This window comes from Populus euphratica, unplaced genomic scaffold (assembly GCF_000495115.2).
Source record: "Populus euphratica unplaced genomic scaffold, PopEup_1.0 scaffold158.1, whole genome shotgun sequence".
Taxonomy (NCBI): Eukaryota; Viridiplantae; Streptophyta; class Magnoliopsida; order Malpighiales; family Salicaceae; genus Populus; species Populus euphratica.
In genome coordinates, this window is record NW_011499913.1 from 577,313 (window position 1) to 600,896 (window position 23,584).

The 23,584-nt window shown below is 31.4% G+C and overlaps 4 protein-coding genes across 4 annotated transcripts; 3 read left to right on the forward strand and 1 right to left on the reverse strand.

Annotated features, from left to right (window-relative positions):
* Nucleotides 1-4,267: 4,267 nt before the first annotated feature.
* On the reverse strand, nt 4,268-6,857 carry LOC105134220 (40S ribosomal protein S21-2). The gene is made up of 4 exons (XM_011038559.1): nt 6,760-6,857; nt 6,583-6,680; nt 6,352-6,484; nt 4,268-4,529 (listed from the first exon to the last, which is right to left on the reverse strand). The coding sequence occupies exons 2-4, from the start codon at nt 6,630-6,632 to the stop codon at nt 4,464-4,466; spliced, it is 249 nt and encodes an 82-aa protein (XP_011036861.1). The 5' UTR covers nt 6,633-6,680; nt 6,760-6,857; the 3' UTR covers nt 4,268-4,463.
* Nucleotides 6,858-7,674: 817 nt separating this feature from the next.
* LOC105134312 (uncharacterized) lies at nt 7,675-9,579 on the forward strand. The gene is made up of 6 exons (XM_011038666.1): nt 7,675-7,727; nt 7,994-8,109; nt 8,323-8,418; nt 8,551-8,784; nt 8,856-9,006; nt 9,450-9,579. The coding sequence occupies exons 1-6, from the start codon at nt 7,675-7,677 to the stop codon at nt 9,577-9,579; spliced, it is 780 nt and encodes a 259-aa protein (XP_011036968.1).
* Nucleotides 9,580-14,536: 4,957 nt separating this feature from the next.
* On the forward strand, nt 14,537-15,299 carry LOC105134221 (protein RALF-like 33). Its single transcript, XM_011038560.1, has one exon. The coding sequence runs from the start codon at nt 14,713-14,715 to the stop codon at nt 15,073-15,075; it is 363 nt and encodes a 120-aa protein (XP_011036862.1). The 5' UTR covers nt 14,537-14,712; the 3' UTR covers nt 15,076-15,299.
* Nucleotides 15,300-19,536: 4,237 nt separating this feature from the next.
* On the forward strand, nt 19,537-21,614 carry LOC105134222 (Rubber elongation factor protein (REF)). The gene is made up of 3 exons (XM_011038562.1): nt 19,537-19,771; nt 19,895-20,122; nt 20,936-21,614. The coding sequence occupies exons 1-3, from the start codon at nt 19,736-19,738 to the stop codon at nt 21,398-21,400; spliced, it is 729 nt and encodes a 242-aa protein (XP_011036864.1). The 5' UTR covers nt 19,537-19,735; the 3' UTR covers nt 21,401-21,614.
* Nucleotides 21,615-23,584: the final 1,970 nt, after the last annotated feature.

Below are 23,584 nucleotides of genomic sequence, written 5' to 3' on the forward strand. Positions count from 1 at the left end.
GAATGGAATACTGATGTGGATACCAAAATCTGTCTTGTGGGGATTGATGTTTAAAGTAGTTTTTTTTAAATGGTTTTATTTTAAAATAATATATTAAATTATTATAAAAATATTATAAAAAAATTTATTTGAAGTTTTTTTTATATATATAAATATGGTTAGAACATACAAACAAACAAGGTATTTGAAATAATGATAATAAAGTAATTTAAAAATATAAAAATAATTTAAAGTAAATAATATATTAAAATAATATTTTTTATCTTTAATAAAGATAATCAAAATTTATATAAAAAAATATTAATTTAATATTTTAAAAAAATAAAAATATTTTAAAAAAGTAAATACATCTTGTCATTGAGAGAATCTTAATCCACGAGAAATTCGTACATTTCATGATGTTAAGCTCAGTCAATTAAAAATGAAATCTGCATATTCCTGTCGTCATTTACTGGGCATTTTCCATTATATCAGGAACCTGATTCCTTGATCCATCTTCCTGTCCAAGCCAACCAATGGTTTTTGAAGCTCCTCTAGTTTTACAACTTACGCAAGGCCAACAGAGATTTCAGCTCAACCCTTCCTGAGGAAGCCACCTGATTATATTTCACTCAATCGGAGCTTCCGACCCGCTCGTCTATGATCAATTCAGGATTTCACCAGTTCAACTAGCAGGTTGTTGGGTCTCTTAGGTTTGGTTTAATACCCGGATAGAGTTTCTTTTTTTTTCAGATTCTTTATCCAGTAATATGTTATATAATGATGTTCAACCAGTTTGATGTAATTTTTTTATTAATTTAAGTTTTTTTAATTAACTATACTTATTTTTATTGGTTTATACGTATTTTAATTAATTTTTTAAAATTTTAAAATTAATAATTATATAAATTTTTAGTAATTATGAAATTTATGATATTTTAGTAATTTTTATACAATGAAAATAAAAAAATTAAAATATTCATAAAAAAATAAAATAAACCTCCCACTTTATTGAAGAAATTTCAATTTGAAAGAATGTAATTTGACTGTTTAAATTTTAATTTTTTTTTAAATTATTAGTTTGAATTTTAAAAATATAAAATATACTAAAAAATTATATAATTGTTAATTTCAATGTACATAAAATTAATCTAAATATATATAATACAAGAATATCCATATTAATAAAAAAAATCTTTAATATCCACAGCAACGACTCCAAACTCATGAAAAATTAATTCTTCATCATGAATCAATCTCAATGCATTTATGAAGTATGAATTAGAGATGATCTTTCTGTAGCCCTGGTTCCATTCTAGAACTAGCCCATGTTTAGTAGCCAGAAACTTTGGAAGCACATAGCGTCAATTCCTCGAAAGCCAGATCTAAATAAAAAGATATTTTCAAATTAATTTGTATATTAATGATATTCTATACAGACATGATACGTTGAATAAAATAATTCCTCGTACTTAACAAATCTCTTGAACATATTCTTATTCCTTGGGATTGCAAACAGTAAAATCAAATCAAACCTCATATTTCTTTTTACAAAATTCTTACGTACTTAAATAAAATAAATATGAACGAGAATCACAAATCAGCAATGATTATGGATGGTGATGGCATGATTAAGATTGTTTTTGTTAAAAAAATTGAATTTTTAAAAAATAATTATTATCGTAAAACCAAAAAAAAAAAAAATTCTAATCACGATGTCTGGAAATGCTGCATAGACCAGAGGTTAGGCAGTAAAAACAGAACTAGGTGTCCCATTAGCAGGGGACTAGGCCCTCTTAAGATTTGCAAACGACATTGTTTTGAGCCACATACCCAATTAAAAAATTGCTGGTGGTTAATATCTGCCCTAATTACCTTCCAAAAAGCTGTGCATGTTGCTAAACACCAACCTTAATTTTTTTCTTAATTTACCAATTTCAACTTTTAATATCATTTACCGGAAGCATCGTCAAGCCCGTTGCCCTTGTTCCTGTTACCAAAATCAGTCCTTTGCAGTGTTATAAAAATAAATTTATATTATTTTTTTAATAAATTTCCTCAAATAAAAACTATTTAAATTTAAAATTCATACATACTTATAATATCCCTTGCTCAATTTTTTTTAAGTTTGAAAGTTGTACAAATTTATAGTACCTTATATTTAATTTTATTAAATAAAATAAAAATAATAAAATTTGAATTTGTAATTATTTAATCTCTTCAATTAAAGGGGATTTAAACTTGAAATGTGTATGAATTTACATCCACCTTATTCTTGATTTTCTTTAAACTTTAAACTCGCGAAGATTGATCATTATTTTATATTTAGTTTTATTAATTTAATTATATAGAATGAACTTCCTAGAATTCAAACTACTAACTACTACTCATAAGAAAATGTAATGCTATTTCAAATAACTATTTTATACCAGGAACTTAAATATTAAATGAAACTCTTAAAAATAGCTTTATATCATTCTATGTTAATTTATCAAAATCTCATCAGTCTTGTTCTTTTTATATTATAATATAAAATAATTTTTGCTTAAAAATATATTAAATTGATTTTTTAATTTATAAAATCAACATTAAAATTTTTAAAAAACACTTCAAAATTATCAACTTTGGACTTTTTGTTTAATAAAATACATCTAAAAACAGAATTTACAACATTCGAAAATACTAAAAAAGTTTGAAACTTATTTGCAGAGCAGCAATAACTTCTTTGCCTCTTACATTTATAAGAGGGCAGAGCTTAACTCGAGGAAGAAAAGTGTCTCTAAAGCCGGAAAAATGAGATGTAGCAATGAAATGGATATTTTATTTGTTTTCATGTTTTTAAAGTATTTTAAAAAAATTATTTTTTTTATTTTTTGATTTAAATTATTTTTTTACTTTTTTAAATTATTTTAATATGGTGATGTAAAAAATATTTTTTTAAAAACTAAAAATAATATATTTTTAATATATTTTTAAATAAAATAATATTAAAAAATAACTATAACTATGCTTCTAAATCTGCTAAATAAAATTCCATAAAACTGACAACAAAGGATGGTTGTGGAGAGGAGCAGTCAAGCCAAGACTGTAGCCAGCCCCTGCAGTAGAGTAATTGTGGCTTTTCTGGGAACAACCTGTCAATCAATGCAGGGGAATTTTGCATCTACAAAAACTTGACAAGAAAACGCAAACAAAACAGACAAGTCAAAGCACAAGTGATCAAAACGCAGCTATTAATTGCTTCTTTTTACATTTTAAAAAGGTTCTTTAAAAATATATGATAATTCTTTACTTTTTACTTTAAAATATTTTTTATATAAAAATTATTTATTTAAAAATAAAACTTATTATTTTAATATAAAAATATCATTATTATATTCTCAAACACATTGTAGGAATCTCCTTTTATTTTAAAATAATAATAAATGTTTTTTAAAATAATTTGAAAAATAAAAGGATATCATTTATATATATTTTTAGAGAAAAAAATATCTTAAAAAGTAATTATTATTATAAAAAATAAAAACTTTAATTTAATTAAAATCTAATGCATCAAATTATTTAAAAACTTTTTTAAAAAAAACCGGCCAGAGATAGATTATGATCTGTCAATTCAGATTTATTCTATGGGTTAAGGGCCAATAATTCCAAGTTCTCGAAAATCCATAATAAGTTCTAATTCATCATCATATTATTTAATAACATGCTTTATGCTTAAATTATTTCAATTATGGTAAAATAAAGTTCCAGCTATCAATCTATTAAGATTTAACATAAAAGAAAATCATTAGTCCACATTTTATAAACACCTTATTTTTTAAAATTGACCTTTTCATAATTAAAAATAGAAAACACAAAAACCGAACAGCCATAATTCAGAAGGAGAAAAATGTCCAGCTACTTCAGAGCTCGCTTTTTCTACATTTCTAATAATTTTTATTTGTTAAAAAAATCAAGTTTCTTTATTTTAATCGTTTTTATTTGTAAAAAACTTAAAATATCAGCTTTTGATCGTAGATCTTAACACTTGAATTTGACACCAATACTCAATTTGTCGAATAAATAATGATTTAAAAATGTTACAAATCATATTATAGTGTTTCAAACCTTATCTTAACACCACCTCGAGAATTCAAGAATAAAATCTAACATTGAACCTAAATAATTTGACCTCTATTTGTAAATAACAGGGATGTCTAAATTAGAGGCAGTAGCAAACAAGGCCTTGGATGCGATTGAGATAACCCCACCTCGCTTGGAGTTCAAGACGTTCAAACTAGCAAAAAACTTGATGGCAACCAAAATTTAAAATCTTGGATCTAGGAAGAGTTCAAAATATAATCAAGCTAAAAGACAAACTTGTTCAGGCAGAGAACTAAATTAAACATGGTTTCACGAAAATGAGAGCAGTTGTCACTGCTATCACACCACTCTTCTTGCACTAACAATGTTTAAGACAAAAAAAAAGGTATTCTCTAACGCAGTTACTGCTGGCGGAGTTCAGTCTTCTTCTTTTGCCAAAGCCTGTCCACGGCACTGTCAGCATCACCCTGGAAATATGTATAAAATCCCATGTCAGATGGGCACGGAGGCAGTGAAATATCTTAAACGCGTAGAAGGAGCTAGGGAACACAGCAGTATATCAACAAGTGAGGGTATGATCAAGGAAACTCATCCTGTCTTACGTTAATGAAGTCCAGGGAAACCCTAACGTGGTTACTCAAAAAGGAACTAAGTAGTGAGTGAATGAAATGCATCCAAAAGGGTAACACATTCACCAAGAACCAGGCCAAAACAAGCCTTTCTATCCAATATAGATCTCCATCATTCTAATGTTAAAAAGAAGCTAATTATAGCAACTCCTATATGAATGATGAAAAATTGAGCCATCTGACTTGGACGGTGTAACACAAATGCCTGCATATCAAATTTTTCCAGCACAACTCGGTATCCTAAATATTGTTCATTATTTATAATAAATGTTTAAAAGCCCTCAGATCTCATAGCTTGTGAAAATCATTCGCAATTTATTACTTATGGCCCTCATCAAAAACCTTCACACTGCCAAAACATATCAATCTGTGTGAAAGGGAGGAGGTGGTGGAGGTGGCAGTAAAAGTGGTAGTGAGTGAATGCTAGCAATGAACAGCCCATTTGCAACAATTCAACATGGTTTATGTTGTGCATCCTTGGGCCAAGCAAAGAATAATAAAACAGGATCCCGGCCAAAAACAAAATCAAATTTTGTTTACTAGAATATACTAGAACGCTAAAACCATTTTCAAAATAGATAGATAAATGTTATTGCATACATAAAATTAATGTAGCAACAATGACCAAATTATACTGTTCAAAAGTAAGAACAGTAAGAGAACAACAAAGTGTGAACTGTTAAGCTATTAGAGAAAAAGTGAAAGAAACAGCATGTGAGACACGACCAAAAAGGATTCAGCATTTCATAATATACAGCATAAAGTCTTCCTAAACAGAGCCTCTAACAGGGATCATTAACCCTTCCCTAAACTAGATTTTAACCCAAAAAATCCATGACAGTAATATGCATCCTAAATTCTGCATAGGTATAAAAGCTTTCACAATCCAATAGCACCAAGGATGATTGTGAAAAAGGATTAGCTGCAATAACACTTCCATATAATATACATAGTTTTTTCAAAAAAAAAAATGAAATTAAGTGTTAGAATGCCCTCAGATCTCATAGCTTCTGAAAATCATACACGATTTATCGCAAACAGGATTCATCAAAGGCCTTCACACATCACCACAATGTGTGAACGTGTGGAGTAGATGAATAGTGGAGGAGGAGGTGGAGGTGGTGGTGAGTGAAGGCCAGCGATGAATAGTACATTTGCAACCGTTCAACACAGTTTGTATTGTGCATCATTGGGCAAAGCATAGGAAAAAAAAATCCCCGCTCAACAAAAGGAAAATAAAAAAAATATTTAACAAGCCCAAAAACCCTGAAATACATCAAGATAGATAAATATAATTAGAAAGATAAATCTGATGACAGCAAGGAAAAAAACATTTGGAGAGAACTAAAACAACATTACATCATAAAGGCATCAGACTATCAGTGACCAATGAATTCCATGACAAAAATACATGTCCTAACAGAACTAAAACCCCATCTACATGGGTCAAAACGAAACCACTCAACATTAATTGGAACCCTTCTCGACAAATACTAAATCAAAAATACACAACCACACTTACTGCCAGCTATTAACTTGAAACTATGTTATCAACAACAACGATAGCAGATAATAAACAACCTACATTTTATCACAGAACACATAAAAAATCACAAGCCAAAACAAGTGAGTTCTAATTCTGAGAGCAAGACAGAAGTACCTGGGCACGAACGAAACCACAGAGAGCAAAAGTGGTGAACTGGCCAGTGTAATGACCACTAGCATCCAAGTGACCAATGTTAATCTGAACAGACGCATGGTCCTTAGAGGTAATAAGCCTGTTGGTGGCAGAGCTGCAAGAACAACACAAGTACACAACAAAACCTTAACTGGGATTCTTAATCTGAACAAAACTAACCCAAGACGAGAAATATAAAGGAAGTTAAAATACCATTTCCTGGGGATGTAAAGATCCATGTTTTGTCCCTCCTCGTTCTGCATCTTGACTGTCTTGTTTTGCTACCCAAAAATACAGTTAAAGTTGATCACCTGATTTTACAAACAACTCTTGTTAAGAAAACTTGTGCGCCTCGCAGTTATTGAAAGAGAAAAGGAAGGGAGAGAGTACCAGGAAGAGGAGAGGCTGCAACTGCTACGGTAAGCTGAGGAGGAGATGATAGCTTGCTTTGCGGTTTTTATATATGCCTGCAAAAACCCTAGAATATTGGTGTGGGGATATATGGACGGAAATACCCCTCTAGAGTCTTGACTTAAGACGTTGCCGTTTCTCATGGCCTTTTGTTTGCATAAAATATTGAACCCGGCTGGTTGACACAAAGACCCTCAACCCGGACCCTGCTCAGACCGGGATTGTTTTTCAACCAGTAAGAAATTGATCTGGACAAATTGAATGGATTTAATTGAGTAGGTTGAGTCAATTTTAATGATTTTTTAAATTTTTTTATCTAAAATGACGAATTTTATTTAAGAAAAATAATGGGATAGATACAATTAATCTGATTAATTCATGATTTGAGTTTTATATGTCAAATTTCAGATTATATTTAATAATTATGCTCATCTATGTAATATTTATGACCTTCTAGCTTCTATATATTTATTTTCGATATTTTTTAAAATATAATTTTATTTTATTTTTTTGGAGGGCGATAATTTGATTTTTCATACAATATCAATACACTCCTTAATTTATTTATTTATTATTTTTTTTGGAAATAGGAAGCTAATAGAAAGTGTGCGGTAATTTTTCCTTCATGTATGTTTGAGAATATGAGTTAATGCTAATTTTACGATAATTTTGCCCATGGATTTGAGTAAACTAGCATTATTCTTTGAGAAGTTTCCTCACGAACGAAGAAAAATCGAGGGAAATTGAAGCCTTGAATTATGAATAACCATGCAATGGTGCTTCAACCCACGCGACCTCCACGAGCTTTACGACAAGCTGAGAATAGATGCAAGTGAATCTCTGTCACACCACCACACAGTTTGCAACCTGGATTGAAGTCAACAATCTGAACCAATGGCTAAACTTTCTGTTAACACCCTCCATAAGAAGGTTGATTCTGAGTCAAGGTTATAGTGAGTTGGTGAGATTACTCGATGTCTAGTCATGATGTGAATTCTGGGAGCAAAGAAGGTAATGTAGCGATGATGGAACAACTTATTTACTATATGTTCATTGAATTGTGTTTGGTGCCTGAGATTTTCAGTGATAGGAGTAAGAGATATGATTGCTAGACGTTACTGGCAATGTTGAGCCCGACGCCCAGCTTCTATCTCTTGACAGGAAGAGACATCCATGCAGCTTAATTACCTGTGAGACCCCGTGATCTCAACAGGCTACTAGCTAATTTTCAGCCATGGCTACATGTGATCACTGTCATTGCAACAGAACCTGCTTCCATGGCTTCTGATACTGATAGTGAAACAGGAGGGAAAACAGTTGACCTGAGAAGTTATAAAGACCAATGAGGGTGAGTACTCGTGATTTTTTTCATTTTTTTATTTTTGATCCTTGACCTATTTCAAGCAGGACATTCATGCTTCAAATTTCAACTGCAGACAATGTTCTTCAATGCACACTCGGCTGTGGATAGAACCAGCTGAAGAATTTGCCCGGTATACTCCCAATGGAGACTCTGTGGATGTGACAATATTTGGTGTGTAGGAACTGAAGGTGTAGAGGTCCTGGTTCGAGTTTTCATAACATTTGTGTCATGTGCTCAAGTTGACGAATACTTGTTCCTGGTCCTGTTTACTGAAGGTACAGTCTTCCTTATTCTTTTATTCTTATACTCGTTGGCTTCAGCTGCGTCAAATTTGGACTCACACATCTGTATCACATCTTTAATGCACATTGCATCAGCAATACTTGTTTTTTTGTTCATACCATTAGGGATTCAGTATTACGTACGATCATTTAAAATGAGATGCAGTTCATGGAAAAACCGTGTGTTGGTAAACAGGCTCATATCACAGCTCCGTGAAGGAAATCCATCAGAACCTCCGCATCTGGCTACCTCGACGCATGGTAAGGCTAGAGATGGGACATGGTCTCGAGGGCAACGATGTAGAGTGAATGTTTCTGAACAACCATCCGATCACACCAGAATTTGGTCTACACTTTCGGGTAATTGTTCAAAGTTTAATTGTAACCTTATATATGCGCCTGAAAATCTTACGTCGTTTGACTTCACACAGTAAGTGCAGCAAGAAGTGGCAGTGGAGCTGAAGCAAGACAAGCAGAAAGAGATTTCAATGCTAATGAACAGAGGGGAATCCAAAGGATCAGCACAATGCTAATATCGAAAGACACGTCTGCTGGAGAAAATGTTGCTGCGGATCTCAGGCCGTATGCTAACTGTTACTGTTTGTTTCATTATGTTACCTTTTCTGGTCTGGTGGTTCTTAGAGCTCTCGTTTCTTGAATTGCTAGCGATGGGACCTTACATCTTTCTCTTACATGTGTTTAGCGAGAGCATGTCCCAAGTCTTACAGGCCACAGGCTACATTGAGAGCTGGATAGAGTTCAGATGCATGGTTCAGCCTCTAACATAATCACTTGAATGCTACTAACGTTACTGCTATAATGTCTGTAATAGGTCTTTTGCGTTAATTCTGCCATCTAATTGATGATTTGAACTGCAATTCCTTGACTCGATACTTTAGATGCCATCCTATGGAAAAAGATCCAGAAGAAGCCCAAGGTTGGTAGTAGTCTTCTGTCGGGCTAATCTTATGAAGATATCCCTCTGCTATTAACATAAAAAATTTCAATCTTCTGCTCTTAGAGAGGTCAGAAACTAATGGCCATGTCTTTTCACAATGCCATCCTAGTAACTACGTGGAAGCAGGCGAGGAGGATGATGATGATGGAAACGAAATGTCTATTCAGTCAACACCGCCATACTGTGAAGAACAATAGCAACTAAGGATTCCACGTCCCAATACTTTTCTTAGATCGGTGAAAATACTTGATTTTATTTTTTTTAATCAAAACAACATCATATTAGTGTCATATGAGTGGTTTGTTTTTTAAATTGAAGCTTGGATTGACTCAGGTCTAACTATGCATAAAAGCACCATCCCGCTCCATGTGCTAGTCATTGAAGAGCTTGACATGTCCATGCTAGTTTTGTGCTGTGCTGATGTTGCTCCTCCGTATTATTCTTTGGACACCGACTTTCTAACTGCACAGTTATTGGATCGATCCAACCTTGAAAGTATATGTTGGCTACCATTAATGTCCTCTTAGCCATACAATTAGCCTCTAGTTTACGTGATATTTCTGGGACACGATGTCTGAAAGGACATTTAGATTGGAAGGTGCCAATCTCCAAAGGTACTGCTCTGGCATATGGGATTGGTGGATGGTTCAAGAACTCACATGGCTCATCATCCATCACAGTGCATTAATTAGATGGCCCCTCTGTTTATCATGTTCATGAAGCAAGTCTGAGCAGTCATTTTAAATGGAGTTATCTTGCGGCGATTAAATTGCCCTTGATTTGATCTTTTGAGCTTAGAACAGGAGAAGACTTGCTCACTATGTTAACTATTTCTAACTTTCATGTCTTGGGGTAGATTGAAAACAATTAGAGTGCATTTGAGCTTGGATTGGCAAGATTTGACAGTGCTTGTAATGTGATATCAAGCTTGTGCTCTAAGAGGATTATGCTATAAATGACTTGGGCATGAAGCGTGCATAAAACCTCTTTCTTTTGATTGACAGGAGAAGATTCTCAGGGAGGGGGGCACAGTTATTGCTGTATTAGACTGCTTGTTCATGTTCTTCGCAAAGTAGCTTTTCTGGACTCTCCAGAATATCCACGCACTTGTGAGTTTCGGAAACAGATCTTGAGATGTTGCAGCTGTGATGGGAAGCTTCAATTCAAGAATCTTACAACCTTGTTCTTTAGTCTTTCACAGATTCCAGAGAAGTTAAATAGTTTCCATTTCTATGCAATGCATCAAGTTCTCAATCACTGCACTTCACTGTTTACGTACACCGTAAAAGCATGGCCATCAAACTTAGTCCAAGGTCTAACTCGATAAAATACCCAAACTATAGTGTCGACTCGCGGGTCATTGGATTAATATGGATAAATTTTAAAATAGTGTTACTTTTATAAAATTTTAAAAAGAAAATATTTATAGTGTTTTTAAAATATAGCTTATATATTAGGTAGAATTTTTTATGCTGGAGGAATGATTTTCAGAAAAATACAAAATTAATATATATATATATATATATGATACTTAGTAAAATTTACAAAACAGTTAATTTTTTAAGAAATAATTATCATTGTATATGTCAGGTTTTACAATAATTTAATAATTTTTTTATTAAAAATCTCTTGAGAGATTTAGTTAGAAACTCCTTTACTAATATAAAATTAATATTATTTAATTAAATTTACTGTTAACAATAACTTAATAACTTAGTTTTTACTAGTATAGAAATTTTATAAGTAATAACAAATTACCAATAAAAATGATATATACTAGTTTGGGCTATATTATTCAGTAAAATTTTCATAATTAATAATAAATTAGAAATAGCTGACCCGGTTAAAAATATTTTTCTTATGGTTTTGATTAGCACGAGTAAAAAAAGAAAGAAAGAAAGAAAACAAGACGATGAACAAGAAAAGGAAGATTTTTTTATTTCTAAAAAAAGAATTATATACATGAAAAATAAAATAAAAAAAATATATAGAAAAGGTTGATAAGAGACAGCTAGCATTTGAAAGGTTAGTTCTGGGACGCGTAAACACCGTCTATCATGATCTGTAAAAGGACCCCGCATTTAACGGCTTCGTTCACGCCACTTCGGCGCTTACCCTGTTGGTTAACGCCGTTTAGGAAAATTCCTGTAGCCGTTGTTCATTTTGAATGTTGTTTGGCGGGTGGTGAAGTCTCTCTTACCCTTTGATTTTCCCCTTTCAGCGCGTGGTGAAGTCTCTTTTTCCCTTTGATTTTCCCATTTCAGCGCCCCTTTTGCATGTAGAATTGCTGGCACAAATTCTTTATGGTAGTGGAAAATGGTTTGGCAATCTAATATTCTCTCAAGCACATGCATTTATTTCTTCATATTTTTATATAAAAAACTATTTTTTTTTGCATTTTGGACACAAATTTCTTATAACATAAAAAGTTTATATCATTGAAAACTTTTTGGAATGTTATTTATCTAGTAAAACAGTCTAAGTTTAAAAAATTCTTATATAGCTATTTAATTGATATTTAAATAATTTATTAACCTCGTGGTTTAAATTATAAAATCCATTTAATTTAATTAGTTTTTTATTTTTTTATACAATAAAAAATATAAAAATTAATTTAGCATAGCCCAAACATTAAACGATAAAATTAAATAAAAAAACTTACATTAAATAAACGTGTAGACAAAACAGTTAAAATATCCTACCTTGACTCTTTAATTAATATTTAATTTATTTATCAAATTTATAATTTGAGTTTTGAACTTACAAGATTAATTTTTTTATGATAAAAAATCCAAAAATTAATCTATCATTAAATTAATACTAAATAATAAAATTAAATAAAAACTTTAGGATAAATAATGAAATTATAAAAAAAATAAAGAAACAAAAGTTTCATCTCCTTGGCCTGGGCTTCTTCAGAAGAACCAGGCAAGTAATCTTAAAGGAGACTTGCATGTCTAGCTTATATATCTTTTTTTTTCTTGGGAAAAATAAATAAAAATAACAGATCACTTGTGTTTGTTTAAGAAAAAATAATGTATATACTCCTCCAAACTCAAATTCATGACCTCAGACTTGCCTTACATGCTGACCACTCGCCAAAAATTTGATTTAAAACAACTAAAATAATATACTAAATTGTGTATGATATTTATATGAACAGTGAAGTTTACTTATTATTGTTTTGGTGGTGCTTATAATTTCTTAAATTAACAAATAAAAATTATTTAGAATATATTTGATTATTGTCTCATGAACGTTAAAAATATAAAATACATGTCACTTTATTCTTTTAGTTTTAAAAATATAAAAATTCACTCATCTAGTAAATATATTATCGATAATAAACAATATGTTATTTTTTTATTAATTAAATTGATATGTTTGAAACGCGAATCATTAGCACTTAATAGAATTAATGAATTTGTCATGTTGATCTTGTAAGATAAAATAACTATCTAAAAAGTTTAAATATGAATACATGAATTGTGTTTCTAGAAAAATTTAATATTTTTTGTTTTTTTTATGCTTATGGATCATTTTGATATTTCAATATCAAAAACATTTTTTTTCAAAATAATTTTATATTATTTTAATATATTTTCAAATAAAAATACTTTAAAAATTAATAATTACCATTATTCCAGACAAGTATAAAAAACAGAAGTGTCCAGAAGAAAAATCCATTAAACAAGTGTTAGTTGACGTTAAGTTGATTGCTGGGAAGGAAAAACGCGCTTTAAGTAACGTTAACGGATACTTGATGTAAGCTAAAATGGAACCGGGCCATGTGGGAAAGAGAAAACGTGTTTCGGTTAAGATTCTTGAACGAGCTTGAAGAAACGATAAGCAAGGGTGTTTTGCTGGTATTAATAATTATAAATTATAATTAATATTTTTTTAAAAAGTTTCTAGTGAAACTCATTTTAAATTAGTTAAAGTATACATTAATTAGTTACATTTCCAAATATATAATTGGGGCGGTATCACATTAAAAAACACTCACTTTTAAAATATAGTTGTCAAACAAACTTGGTATAAGTTGATTAAAAAACAATTAATGAATTAATATGTCAAAACAAAAGTTATTGAATTAACTCAAGTTTATATATATATATATATTTTTTAAAAAATAATATTACTTTATTTTTTTAATTATTTTTATTTTAACTTCACCAAAATTTAATTAAATCAACTCCGTGACTCTAGTTTCTCTTAGTTTTAATTTCCCTTTCTCCTCCCTCCCTCCATCCCTATCTCTCTCTATACCAAACTAGAATTTATAATCTGGCTAGCTGTAATCCATTAGCAATGAATGTCGATGCACTAGACCTTGGCTCCTAATCATTGACCAACATAGTTCTAAGCACAGCAGTGTGAAACAATGATAACATATCTTTAATCTTTCAACCATTTATATTTGAAATTTATAATCTGACCCAGCATATTCCCCAATATTAAAATTAAGCTCCAAACTTGCATTCTTGCCACACAAGATCATGAGTTGAATTGTTCTTCTGAATAAAAAGCAGTTCATTTGTATAGAATATGAATATACGATGCAAAAAAAAGAAAAAAAACACATAAAGGTCAGATTTCCAGAACTATTAGCTGTCATATTAAACACAAATATAGTAGGGTGGGTTTCACAAAAAAAATAAAAGAATTAACGGGTGAGTCGAACTAGACTTGATTAAAAACTTGAGTTATCAACTATCCAATTAAAATCTATTAACTTCTTATTTTTTAAAACTAATATTGTTTGATTTTTTTAAATAAATTAAATTAATCCGGATTAATACATATAATATAATTTGTGATATAAGCTTTGCATGAGATAATTTATTTTTTAAATGTATCAAAATAATCAATATTTTAAAATATTTATTTTTAATATAATGAAATCAAAACAATTTAGAAAAAAACAATTTAATCCTAAAAAAGATCTTTAAAAAACACAGTCAAACTAAATTCCAAACACCCTTTAGTTTGTATGCTGACCGGCTGGCTGGCTGGTGCCCTACCTTAATCTTTGCAGAACTTAGTGGCTGCCATGAACTTAGATAAAGCAATGGCAATTTGGTAAATACAACGAAACATCAAAGTCAATAATGAATAGTTGCCCACTTACAAGTCTTCAACTCGGCAAGCCCTTAGCTGTTGTCTTACCTCATGAAGAGAAAAGAATAAAGAAACCTTATAAGCTCATTGGCACACACAACACAGTACCATCCCTGCGGAGAGAGAGAAAAGAAGCCCACAAGAAACCATTAATTCAAGAAAACCTAGCTAGAAAAGAGAGTTTCTTTGTCTATATTCCTTTTCAAGAAATGGCAAAGCGGAGTTCTTGGTTCCTGATTTCAGCTACAATCTTGATCTTGATGGCGATGGGCTTATCATCCACCGTTCAAGGAAGTGGGGATCACCATCTGGGGTGGATTCCTGCCACTAGATCATCAATCTGCAAGGGGTCTATAGCAGAGTGCATGGCTGAGGATGGAGAAGAGTTTGAGATGGACACAGAGATCAACAGGCGTATTTTAGCAACTAGCAAATACGTCAGCTATGGTGCGCTTCAGAGGAACAATGTTCCTTGCTCTAGGCGTGGCGCTTCTTACTATAACTGCCGGAGGGGGGCTCAGGCTAATCCTTATGGCCGTGGATGCAGTCGCATTACAAGGTGCAGGAGTTGAATTTTATTTATTTACTGATTTTTTTTACATTTTTTGGCCTTTTTTTATTTATTTTTTAATGGGTTTGATTGTCATACTTGAGGGGAAAAGACAGGGAAAGGAGCTGGTGGTGTTGGGTCTCCGATGTTATTTGTTGATGGAAATACTGTTGTCATAACTATATTTGAATGTCTTTGTAAAAGATTATTGTTCAGTATTACTATTATTCTTTTTTCTTCTTCAAATAGTTCTCTTTAATTTTTGCAATGGGATTTTTTTTTTCCAGTTTATTCTCTTAGATTTGTTAATTTTGGTGGAAGATCTGTGGTTTAAGTCTGATTGATTTTAAATTTGGATATGTGCAATTTCATACTCTTTAATTCCCTTGGTTAATTTCTTTTCTCATAAATAACTCTTAATTAGCATTGAATTGTTAGACAGGGTAGCAATTTATACCTAAGGATTTTTTTACCAGTGAGTGTTTTTTTGTTTTCCAATCTAAAAATTGCTTTCTTAAGTTTTTTTGCATAATTTTAATATATTAAAATTAAAAATTAAAAAATATTATTTTAATATATTTTCAATTAAAAATCATTTTAAAAAAACTTACACAAAGTAAAATCAAATACACACTAAATTTGTGCCCTGTTTATTATTATTATCATTGAGGGTTTTTTTCATTCTTGGTTCCTTTTTGTTGAGCAATTCTAATATTCTATCGGGACTTGTGCGTGAGCATGAAATTCCTCAAAAGTTTTATTGGTATGAAAAACAAGAAATAATATGGAAAAACTTGATTCAGTACAGTGAAAATTAAATATGATCTGTGCAAAGTTATTGAAAAAACTTTTTTTTTTTATAACTAAAATGATATGTTTTCAAAAGTTCTTTTTGAAAAGAAATTAAAGCCTGGAATGAGCAGGTGAGACTATTCAACTCACAACTTTATATTTTAATTAAACCAATATCTTTTGAAGAGCTTTTATATAAATAAATAAAGATTGAATTGAGTAGGGTTAATTTAACCGACCCCAACCTAATTTTAGATCGGGTATTATGGCTATACATGTCTATAATTCATGAGAAATTAAGGCCCTTCACGTGAAAAGTGATCGATTGAATAGCTTGGGCTATTGTCGCCTGAGAAATTAAATGTCGAGGATCATATTGTTAACTCTCTTTCTTTAATCTCTTTAGGTAGTGTTTGTTAATGATGGGTCCGTCCGTCCACCCTAAGCTCTCATAAATCACCCACGAGCCAAACTGCGGTCCCCTTTGCCAAACCACGAAATTCTTTCCTAGGATTTTGCCTTTCCATTGTTGGGATTTCATGTTTCAGCTTTAGTAAAAGGTTAGAGATCAGTTTTTGTGTGTAATTTCTTTCCCATATTAACCTATTGATTTTTTTTGGAATTTTTTTATTAAAATGATTATTTTGCTTTTCCGTTGTTGGGATTTCATCTTTCAGCTTTAGTAAAAGGTTAGAGATCAGTGTTTGTGTGTAATTTCTTTCCCATATTAACCTATTGATTTTTTTTATTAAAATGATTATTTTGCTTTTCCGTTGTTGGGATTTCATGTTTCAGCTTTAGTAAAAGGTTAGAGATTAGTGTTTGTGTGTGATTTCTTTCCCATATTAACCTATTAACCTATTAATTTTTTTTTAAATTTTTTCTGTTAAAATGATTATTTTGCTATTCCATTGTTGGGATTTCATGTTTCAACTTTAGTAAAAGGTTACAGATTAGTGTTTGTGTGTAACTTCTTTCCCGTATCAACAATACAACCTATTGATTTTTTTTTGAAATTTTTTATTAAAATAATATTATTTTAATTTTTAATATTTTTTCTAGATTAAGTCTTCCCATCCATCACTCGAGCTGAAATTAAAGTTTTTTCTGGTTGGTTGGGTTCTAAATAAAACATTCATGAAGTTGATGCATTAAAAAGGATTCGATGGATTAATTGAATTATTGTTTTAAGTTTTGATTGAACTCAATTTGAAAATAATAACATGTGATGTGATGCAAATATCTAAAGGGCTTTTGGTATGAATGTATTAAGGATTTTTTTGGAAAATTAATTTGATATATTTAAATATTTTTGTACTTTATTGCTATGTGTTTTATATATTAAAATTTCCATAAAATTAGAACCGTGGTAAAAAAAATAAAATTGAGATGACAAGCAATTATTATTTTCCTAAATACCCCTTCTCCTTCCACTTTTAGATTCATTTTGATATTTTATTTTTAAACATGGATAATACATGTGTATGTATTAAAATAAAAAAGTCAAATTAATATCTTGTTACATAATCATTTTGTTAATATTTAACAATAAAATAATAATTTGTTAAATTCTAAATAACAAACCAAGCACATTAAAACACTAATAATAAATTTTGTTTCTAACCTAAAAAAGAATCAAATTATTGATAATTACATTTCCCATAATCACATTTTTAGCTATGCCCTACCAAAATTAGCATGGTAGATAATATTTGGTTGCGTTTGGTTCTAGAATATAAAAGATAAGTACAGTAAAGACAACAATGTATTTATTTAAAGAGATAAAAATAAAAATAGAAACATAAAATAAATCTACTTATTAAATAGTTTTAGAGTCAGTTTCCTGTATTTTTAAAATATAAATTATATATAAATATACATATTTTGTCTCGGAAAACAACCGAACACTATAGTTTGCCAGCATCAACATTCATGAGTCTCTGTTTCATGTGGTGGGTTCTGATGGAATTGCAAGAAAAGACTGGCAAATAGCAAATGGCAAATGGCAAATAGGTAGCCACTGCAGCTACCTCTCCAAGCCCACACGGTAATAAATCTATCTGCTCAGGCTAGACAACAACACACGTGAGGCCGGCGACAATATTCAATGGGATGACAGTTGACAGATCAATGTATATGCCCACCAGGACAGCTTGCTTTGATTTGTTCCTGACATGGTTCCTGGGAATCTAATCGGACGCGAAATATCTTCTGTTTTTCATCTTGTTATTATTATTATTTTTTTTGTGATTTTGAATGTGTAAATATAAAAAAAGTTAATTATTTTAATATATTTTCAATAAAAAAAATTATTAAAAAACACTTTATATCATTGTGTCAAATATGCATTAAATCTGGTCAATATCTATAACAATTTATAAGATGATAAGTTAATCTAAATTAATTTTTAATTATTTTTAATAATATTTAGTCTTAGCCCTTTAGCTAAGTTCATTTAAATTATTGATAAATGTATCATATCAATTAGATTTTATTACATCGATCTTAAAATTAATTCAAATTAAATTTTTGTCTGGACCATCTTCAAATCAAATCATGAATTTATGGGATTAATCTACCAAGCAAGAACTCGGTTGATAATTACAATTCTGCCATGCTAAAGTGTCTTCGGTCTATGTAATTGGACAATAAATCAGTAACACAATAATTAAATATTAAATGAATTAAAGACTTTTGATTTCGCATTGGCTTGATAAAGACTCTATTTAATATTATGGTTATAGTAATAGTTTAAAATATTTTTTATTTAAAAATATAATTTTCACTATATTTCTAAACACTTTAAAAATTATACATGTTTGAGATAGACTTATCATTGACGTAACATGCATTTGCTTATTCCACAAGGGACTATTTAGGGAAAAAAAAATCTTATTGCCAAATCAGATAAGATAGAAGTATCTGTAAAGAGGTAAATTTATTGTATTTTTTTTCTTTTTATATTATAATTATTAATTTCAATATGGCTTGGTGGTTGGATTGAAAACCAAGCGTTAAAAAAAGATTGACTTGAGTTGATGAAACTGACATGAAGGTAAACTGGCGATGCCGGTAAAACTCTATTTTTATTTTTATTTTTTATTATATCATCTTATCTCATCAACCACTTATTTTTTTTAATTATTATATTTTTATAAAATTTTAAATTAATTATTAACAAGATTAATTATTTTATGAGTAAAAAAATCATTGCAAAATAACTATTTTTAACAGCGGTTGTGTGTATAATATATATTAAAAAATATAGTTGTATTTAAACTTTACTATTTTCTATTTATATATATATATATTTATTCTCCTAAAATTAATTCAAATTAATCCACCTAATCTAAATTTTGAATCGAATCATATTCCTCGTAGAGTTTAATTACTCTGTTTTATGTAATACAATAATTTTATCAATAATATAGACCGAACAAATAAATAACATCCGAATTTAATATTAATGAAAACGACCCCCGACCAATTTGATGGATATTTTTTAAGAATTGAATCAATTTATGGCAAACCAAAAAGCTTACCTTAAGAAGCTTTCTGGAAAATTCGACGACAAAGCGTGTCCGTACGATCACTGCTTTCCCATGGTATTATAGCAAGCAAACTTAGCAACTAAGTTTAGGAGTCAACTTCCCCTTGATTGCCAGCTATTCCACCAAATCACAAACCTCCACGTGCCAGTCCAACTCTCCCGGTAGCCGTCCATTTACACCGATTTCTGTGCTCCCCATTTCACACCGAGATCCGTGGTCTTTCCTTAATCCCCTCTATAAATAGAAAAATTCCTCCTGTATATTTTTGTAATTCATCGCCCCATTTCGAAACCATAATTTTCTGAACCCGCTTTGATCAATTTTTTTTGCAAGGTCGTCATGGCTGAAAATGATGTAAACATGCAACAGCAACTGGTAAGGATTTTTTTCTTTTCCTTTTCTTTTTGTATTGTTGCTGAACTGGGTTTTTTTTTTTTATGTTTGATTGTTTTTTAAAATCTTTTTTATTTGATTTTTTTTGAAATTGGGTTTTTGAAGGATAAAGAGGAGGAGGAGAGGAGGCTGAAGTACTTGCAGTTTGTGCAAGTGGCTGCAGTACATGCTGTGTTGACGTTTACAAACCTCTATATTTATGCTAAAGAGAAGACTGGACCGTTGAAGCCCGGTGTGGAGACTGTTGAGGGGACCGTTAAGAGTGTTGTTGGACCTGTTTATGACAAGTTTCGTGATGTTCCTATTGAGGTTCTCAAGTTTGTTGATCGCAAGGTGAGTTTTTGAGTTTCTTTATGTTGCACGGATGATAGAGATTGTACAATTGCAAGGTGTGTGGGCTATTGTGTTTTTTGATATGAGAAATTATATGCTTTTTAATGCACGTATGATGAAGATCGCACAATTGCAGGGTGATGTACGTGGCCTTGTGTTCTTTTTTCTGTACGGGATACCTTTTTTCTTACAATTTTCGTTTGCTATGTTGATTGCTTATGATTTAGATGAAAGTGGCATGGTGAGGTTGTTGTGAATTGTAATAGGGTGTGTTATTGAGGAGGTTGAAAAGGATGGACTAATCCTAGGTCTTATTGGTTCCAATTTTGTTTTGCTATGTTGATTGCTTATAATTCAGATAAAAATAGTTTTGTAAGTTAGATTGTTGTGAATTGTGATAGGGTGAGTGTTGTCAATGAGGTTGAAGAGGATGTACTAATCCTAGATCTTATTGGTTCCAATTTTTTTTGCTGTGTTGATTGCTCATGATGATTTAGATAAGGAAAATAGTTTTCTTTTCATGGCTATAAGCTAATTTATTCTTTTTTTTTTGCCTTCTGGCTAGCCGATTCTTTGCTTATTGTTTGTAATTGAGGGCATGGGAACCAGATTGGTCATTTATAAAGACCTTTTTTTTTTTTTGAAAGGAAGAATGCTGTGCCTATCTGAAGATGCTAGGATTAGTCTATGATCTGATTGTCTGTTTTTCTTTATATACCCTATGGTGATGGAATTGAAATTTTAGGCTTGTTTAATTAATCATGTATGGTTTTGGAGGATTTGGTTGTGAATTGAAACCTTCCCTGGTTGCAGGTGGATGAATCTGTCACTAATATGGACAACCATGTGCCCCCACTCGTCAAACAGGTGTCATCCCGAGCACTCTTGGCAGCTCAAAATGCTCCAGTGGCAGCTCGAGCAGTGGCTTCTGAAGTTCAGCGTGCTGGTGTGAAAGAAACCGCTTCTGAATTGGCAAAATCTGTTTACTCCAAGTACGAGCCTACAGCCAAGGAGCTCTACTCCAAGTACGAACCGAAGGCAGAACAAGCTGCTGTCTCTGCCTGGCGCAAGCTCAATCAGCTCCCACTCTTCCCTCAAGTGGCTCAGGTGGTTGTGCCAACTGCTGCCTTCTGTTCTGAGAAGTACAATCAAACCATAGTCAGCACTGCAGAGAAGGGATACAAGGTATCCTTGTATTTGCCCCTGGTGCCTACCGAGAAGATTGCTAAGGTATTTAGCGATCAAGTGCCTGAATCAGCCCCATTGGTTTCCAGCTAGACACAAGTCTGATGTCTGATGCTTTTACAATTGGGATATTAAATGTGAACGTTTTCTTTTTATTTTTTTGAAACCATCACTTCGTTGTATCTGTATATGGAAAGGCATGTCCAGACTTCATGTTTGGGTATTTTGTTTTAGTTTTGTTTTTTGGATTCTATTTCAATCATGGCAATGGATGATTTATCATGTGAATTCCTGGACTTGTCTTCCAGTTGCTCGTTTTGTTTCTCTTCCTTTTCTATATACAGGCAGTCTATTTACTATTTATCATCTTCAGATCCCATCCCTTCATAGGATCTGCTATCTGCATGCAGGAAAACCCAGCTGTCTGTGTACTGATTTAGATGCTTTTTATGCAGATTTCTGTGAAGGAAACTAATAAAATTGATCATGTGGATACAAATGCTAAATCACCTGGCAAAATATTGAGGTGTTCTTTAAGTTCTCCTGCTATGTTTTTGACTTGCAATTTCATTCTTGCTTGCAGAACCAAACATATGAACTGGTTTTAGGCCTGATTCTCGAGTTATTTGGAATATATTATTTTTATTTAAAAATATTTTTTAATTTTTTTTCAACTTTTTAGTTTTGAATTAATCGAATGTCAATTGAATCATATATCTAGGTTATTCGAATTTAGCCAATATCAAAGCAATTCAAAATAAAATTCAATTGGATCATCCTATTAGAGCATCTCCAATGGAGAAGCAAAATGAATAGCCAAAAATAAAAAATTAATATTTTGGTTTTTTTTTTGCTTGTTTTGCACATTCCAATAGAGAAGCCAAACAAAATGCTAAAATGCCTCTTCTCTCCCACAAATGCTATTTCTACATATCTCTTTAAAGAGCCAAAATCAACAAAGTGGGACCACTAAAAAAATAGATCATTAAATGTAGACATGTGGAAAAAAAATATCATTAAACAATATTAAGAAATAATAAAACACTTATTTTTTTCATTCTAATATAAATGGCTCTTCAAATGACTTTTTTCCATTGGAATAGATATAGTAAGATAAGTTATATTTATACTATTCAAAATGCTATTTTATTAATTTAGCTTTTCAAAATAGCATTTTGGATTGGAGATGCTCTTAGACCATATTTTAAGAAGCTTAGGCATGCATCGATGATGAGGAATGCATCGCTTACAGATGATCGGGAATGCATCGCTGACGGATGACGTTAAACTATGGAGAGTAGGTAGTCTAACTTTTATCTCCTGAGAGCAATTTGCTCGCATGCAGAAAAAATTAACAATGGGTTCCTTCTAGATGAAAAGAAGAGGGACAATGGACATCTAGCATCAAGAAACGCCAAAAAGAATCCTCAAAGAAATCACCAGAAAAACTAATGGTTAATGACACTGATTTAGCTTCCACCACCACACCACTAGCCTTTGAAACCCTTGACCTGATGGATTGTGTGACAAGCTGAAGGGAGAAGGCTGATATGACGATAAAGATGCCATCGTCTTATGAAATCTTATTTCTGATTTGTTTTTCATTAAATTGAAAATAAAAAGCCCAACCTAATTTTGAAACCCACGACCCTAAAACAGTAAAACCACATAATAGCTTGCCAGAAAAAGCCATGCCTAAATTGGCTTGAAGCTACGCTGAAGGAAACGAGACACTGTCGAGCAATGTTATTAGATCTAAACCTAGCTGAACTAGGCTAGATTTTGGTGGAAGTTTACATGATTTAACCTAGTTGATTTGTTATCGGTTGACCTGGTTAAAATCTAAATCAGACTATATTCAAATGAAAACAATCAACCTGCTTACTATGAAATCTCTGCTTACAGCGTGCTTAACTCTACGTTTGATATCTTGATAAGAAATTCTGCCAGTTATGTACTTTAGCAATGTTTCTAGTGGCACAACTTGTTGAGGATCGAGAGTGTTCATGATTAATGCCTGTTAAAGGTGGTTCGACAAATCATACATCCATGAAGAAGATTTAGTGAGAGAACAAGAAAAACACAACAATGGAGGATGAGAAATCATTCAGTCTACTTCTAATCTCACTCGTTTTCTTTTTTAGCAGTGCTGCAATGGCAGTAACTGCCCTTGACAACTCACTCTCTCCTTCTATTTCCTTATATTAATTCTGGCTCATCTATTTGGATGTAGGCGAGTAAAGCTGAGAGCAATAATGGGTCAATGGTGTTGTGAAT